The sequence below is a fragment of the Cryptomeria japonica genome, chromosome 11 (assembly GCF_030272615.1).
Source record: "Cryptomeria japonica chromosome 11, Sugi_1.0, whole genome shotgun sequence".
Lineage (NCBI taxonomy): Eukaryota > Viridiplantae > Streptophyta > Pinopsida > Cupressales > Cupressaceae > Cryptomeria > Cryptomeria japonica.
In genome coordinates, this window is record NC_081415.1 from 34,496,620 (window position 1) to 34,502,062 (window position 5,443).

Genomic DNA, 5,443 nt, shown 5'->3' on the forward strand with positions numbered 1-5,443 from the left:
ATTTGGTTCACTAAAAACTCACGCCATAAGTGAAACTTAGCTAGAAAAAGAAATATTAGTATATTTCATACTATACCATGATTCCCATTCTTTTCTCTAATTCTATAATTATGAACTATTGAATAATTCATCTAATTATCAAATCGTATTCTATCATACTTTAGATTTTGCCAAATGATTACAACCACAATATCAAAAGTAAATGATCAATCAATTTGAATTTGTAACAATTAACATAGTACAATATCATAATTCCATTACCATCACTGATTAAAATTCCTCTTCCAAACATCAGACAAAACCGGACCTGCCAACCTGAACAACCAAACACTGCAGGTAGTTTATGCCTTGCAGACAGAAATAAGAGGAGATTATTCAACCTCCAAATACCTCAGACAAAACCGGACCTGCAAACCTGAACTACCAAACACTGCCGGTAGTTTATGCCTCGCGGACACAAACAAGATGAGATTATTAATTCATACCTTCTCTTGAACAAAACGTCCCAATCCACTTATTTAACCACATCATACATTAATTCCTATGTTTTTTCGACCTTCTCTTGAACGTATCGTCCCAACCCAGTTATTTAAGCACAGCATACACTGTTATTCAATCACTCGTCAAACAAGAATGGATGCAAAGAAATTAGGAGTGATGCAATTTGCGAAGAAGTTTGTAATACACTCACTCTTCATGGCTTGTGAGTGGAGAGAAATTATATGTAATCAAGCATCTGGTAAGTTTATCATATTTCCATTCTAAATAAAATCTATTTTCATTCCTTGTGAGTGGAGAGGGATTATATAGCACGTATTAGTCCTAAATAAAAGCCATGTAATACACTCAGTCTTCATTCTAAATAAAAACTATCTTCATTGCTTGTCAGTGGAGAGGGATTATATGTAATCCAATATTTGGTAAGTAGTATGTATTAGTCCTAAATAAAGAAGAGCCATGTAATACACTCAGTCTTCATGGCTTTTGAATATTGCAGAAACTTATGTAGTCCTTTGTGGCCTTTGCAAGTGCATTTGTTTTGAATGACTGCGATGTATCAAGGAAAATTTGTTAATGAAATTCTGCGAGTTTAAAATTTATTTCTCTCTAAACTATGTCAAAATAAACTAGTTATAATTAGGTGAATTTCAATAATATGGGTTCTGATATTCTGCTGATAATAGTACTTTATAAAAATCATTACTAATTGTTGTATACACATTTGGTGGAAATTTAATAAAATTATTGAGTCAATTTTTTAATTAAAGAGGTCAAGCAAGTTTTGAAAGGTATTTATTCAATTTTTAATAATAATACTGGTGGAAAAGAATTGAACCCTTTGCTGTGAAAATTAAATGGTACTCATGGAAAAGAATTCAGCTTTTTTGCTGTGAAAATTTCCATATTTGCTGAACGTATGTACAAGGAGAACTCCCTAATGCTCCCTGTCCATTTCTTGGAGCATGTCACATTGGAAAAACATCAAATAATCAAATTGTAACTATAGCTTGCAGACATTAGATTCAAAGTAGCCTGGTACTTGAACTACAGTTCCATTCTTCTCCCTAAAACAAAGAAAATATTTATTTCTTCAGTCTGGAGAACAAATTTTTCTGTAAAGAGTAACATAAACTCCGCACAGCTAAACTATGAAGCTTAAATTCTAAGCTGGCTTTTCCACATGAACTTTTCTGAAGAGGGGTTTTCCGACAAGATCCAAAATCAAAGAAGATGTGAAACTGATGTACAGTTAACATAGGAAACTCTACAGTAAATTGATAAACCTATGTGTGGTCAAAGAACAATTAAAGGACACTGACATACAGGAGCAAAGAGATTATTTCTATTGACATCTTGTAACATCTGTATACTCAACTGTGTCGCTTTTGCCACTTCAAGTTAAGTTTTCTACTGAAAACGAATCAAAGAATAATCTATTTCACATGAACACCCTTTAACTGATAACCATCCACACTGAGCTCGTTTTCTTTAGATTTGGTTCTCTCATGTTTTGTCAAATCAGATGCACTGTCCTTAAATCTTGGCCCACTGTCAGCCGTTGACTGTTCTCTTTGACAGGCTGCATCATTGACAGCCCTTGTATGCCCAGCATCTGACGGGAGTATGTTGGAAACATTCAATCCTCTCCCTGCAAATCCAACATTTGTGGCTTGCATATGACAATGTATCCCAGAAGATTCAAGCCCTGGGATACAGAGGAAGATTCACTGTAACGTGCACTCTGTGTTGGGGTCACTATTTGACCCAAATCTTGATTCCCAGCAAAATTTGGAACCTGCCAACCATGTATGTTGCTTTGGTTTATGGTGGAAGCAAGGCCATTGGATGCACAAAAAGTTAAACTAGAACTTCTTAAGGTTTGGGTGTTGAACAATTATGGTGTTCCCGAAGGATTTTTCATCCCTGGTAAACTCATTTCAACTTCAACCTGAACTGACAATGGAGCAGACGTTGCAAGATTGCTCGGCAGACGATTCATACTGTTCCCTGGCAATGCGTGAAAGCTATGATTCTTGTGATCAATAACCGGCATCTGATCAATTCCAAAATATGCATTAGATGTACATGCTGGAAATCCATGTTCTGGTAGTGATGTTTGATTTAATTGCTCTATGTTCGTGCCAGTTAGACTATTCCCATGAATACTATCAGGACTTCCTACTGCACATAAAGGGTTTGAAACTGCCCGTTGACCTAAGAGATTAGCTGATGGAAAATTTAAAACTTGTCTGCCTTGCAATTGAGCATCAGATTGATGTGGCATTGCTGCAGGTATCTGAACCTGTTGACGTAGTTTTTGCTGCTGCAGCTGTTCTTGCTGTAATAATTTTATCATCATTGCATTGCTGTATAGATTCAGACCTACATTGTTATCTGCCACGCACACTTGACCCAGATCTCCAGGATTCACAGTACCTGTTGCAAGCTGCCGTGGTAACAATGAGTGACCTGAAGATGTATCATTCTTTGGTAAGTCTACATTCCCAAACGAAGGAATATGAGGGTGTAACCGAATAGTTTGCTTCAATTGGAAACCAGTACAAAAACCCTGTAGTGAATTACCCTGACTGTTCATTAATGGTTGGCCAAATCTTAGGCTGTTCAAAGAATTAGAATCTATGCCTTGAAGTGAAGCTGGTAAGCAGAATGCCTCTCCAGGAATTCCCATACCATTCTTTGCATTTAGTTTTCCTAAAAGTCCTCCTTGTAATGCCATCAAATTTTGAGGCGATATTTGGCTTGATGCTCCTAGTGTTTGTAGGTCAAACCTTCCAGAACCCATGGAACCAAAATTGATCTCTGTATTTCCTCCAAAGGAAGAATTTATTCCACTTTGCTGTTGTGCCACCCCACTCAGCCTTCTAAGATAAAGTCTATATTTCTGAAGGTGGCTTGCAACATTCTCTCTTGTAAGTCCCTGAACATTCATCATCTCAAGAATCCTCTTTAGAACAGCCTTGTCAATTCCAAGCTGATTTACAGCACTAACAAATTGTTGATGGAGCTCCACAGACCAGACTACCCTCGGTTTTTTCTGGGATGTAGGATCATCATTGTCCTGATCAAAATCGTCCTCCTCCTCCCTGGGTTCCTTCTTTCAGATGTTTTTGAATTACACTATGTACCTTCATTCACTGAGGATGCATACTCAGCATCATCTGAACCCTTTTTAAGCTTTTCACTGTTCTCAACACTTCCAGAGTTCTCCAATTCCTTTATCCCATTTTTCTTCAGCCTGACTATATGTTGCCATATATTTTTGAGCTCCTCAATGCGTACAGGCTTTAGTAGGTAGTCACATGCACCATGTTTGATTCCTTTCATCACTACACTTGGTTTTCCATCTGGCGACATCATGATGACAGGAAGATCCATCTCCAATCCAACATGTTCAAGGAGTTTGAAGCCATCCATGTCAGGCATATATACATCACTAATGACCAGGTCAAAGATACCCTTCCTCTCTCGGAGCATTGATGATGCAACGGTTGCCCGAGAACATGTCGTAACTTCATAGAGACACCTGCGGAGCATTTTGTCAATAATTTTTAGGCAAGTTGGATCATCGTCAACCACTAAAACTAGCGACCCTGCAGGAAATTGGTTGGGAATTCCGATTTCCGAATTAATACTGCCCTTTTCCATAAAACCTCTCGTTTCGCCCAGACCGCCGGGATTGTGACCGTCGGAATGAAAACTGTTTTGCGGTGCTCATGCTAGAATGCTGCAAAGTCTGTACTGTCGCCATTATCCTACAATTTTCTCGTCTTTTCCTTTCCCAACGAGTGAATCAATTTCATTGTTGAAAAAAGGATATGGAAAGAAATGAAGAATTACAGACCAACAAGAGAAACGGAGATTCTAGGTAAAAATGGAAGGTTTGAAGTCCATATTTGGGATGGCAATAATGAGAGTGAATGTTGTTGCGGTGGAAAATTCAAGAAATGTGAGGAAAAAAAGGAATCCTTGCTTGCCCAAATGCCAGGTTTCTTTCTTTCTCCCACTCGTCTCGCCATTCCACCGCAGAGGAGTAAAATAAATCCAAAAAACAAGGATGGAATCCCCAGCATTTACATGCACATAAAAACAACCAACCTATTTATTCAATTTTTAAAACTTGTATTTTTAAATAATTAATTTGATGAAATAAAATGTTATTAAAATAAATTAGTGATATTGAAAAAATTGTTAATTATCTTTAATATATATATACAATATTTAATACATTTAAAAAAAATCAAAATTAATTATATAATCAAGAGTATTTATTAACCAAAAATTGATAGATAAGATAAGAAAAATCATATTTTAATTACAAACATTGATTAATATTTATTATTCTTATCAACTAGATGATACAATTAAAAACATTGTGAAAAAATATATTCTATGATAAAAAAAATTGACTTTAAATTACTATGAATGGATTGAACTTGATTTATTATAAACAAAAGAAATTGGAAGGTTGTGGTATTTATTTTATTCAAGGATTGATATATGAATTGGGTTTGACATGTTGTTTGTTGCATTATATTTTCCTTTGAGTAATAAAATCTTATCAAACTCTTGTATCAATGAACTCAATATATTAATTTTATAAAATCATTTTTGTAATAATCCTCATACTAAACAAGAAAGCCTATTAAAGAGAAAAAATTCATAGAGGCAACATTCCTGAAAAGAACAATAGCTAGCTACATAAAGAAGGCTTAAAAAATCCTTCAAACTAGTAACAAATAAATTGATAGAGTTGGATTGGTCATCTTGAGACGCTTTCAAGAGATTTAAGAGTCTCCAAATTAGGAACAATGAAGCCTCCATTGAAAAGAAAATTGTAATGTTGGAGTTTGTTTTAGAAATAAAGATTCTGTCATCTAATTCTTATTTAATAATAAAATTGACATGAATATTATATTTCCGT

General features: G+C 35.4%; 1 protein-coding gene across 1 annotated transcript; it reads right to left on the reverse strand.

Annotated features, from left to right (window-relative positions):
* Positions 1-1,934: 1,934 nt before the first annotated feature.
* On the reverse strand, positions 1,935-4,402 carry LOC131032235 (two-component response regulator ORR21-like). Its single transcript, XM_059214351.1, has 3 exons — positions 3,648-4,402; positions 2,434-3,615; positions 1,935-2,206 (listed from the first exon to the last, which is right to left on the reverse strand). The coding sequence occupies exons 1-3, from the start codon at positions 4,165-4,167 to the stop codon at positions 1,935-1,937; spliced, it is 1,974 nt and encodes a 657-aa protein (XP_059070334.1). The 5' UTR covers positions 4,168-4,402.
* Between the last annotated feature and the right edge of the window lie 1,041 nt (positions 4,403-5,443).

Coding starts and splice junctions, on each gene's coding strand:
- LOC131032235 (XM_059214351.1), bottom strand. CDS start 4,167: ATGGAAAAGGGCAGTATTAATTCGGAAATCGGAATTCCCAACCAATTT. Junction 3,616..3,647: donor TGCATCCTCAGTGAATGAAG/GTACATAGTGTA, acceptor ACATCTGAAAGA/AGGAACCCAGGGAGGAGGAG. Junction 2,207..2,433: donor TCAGGTTGAAGTTGAAATGA/GTTTACCAGGGA, acceptor TCTGTATCCCAG/GGCTTGAATCTTCTGGGATA.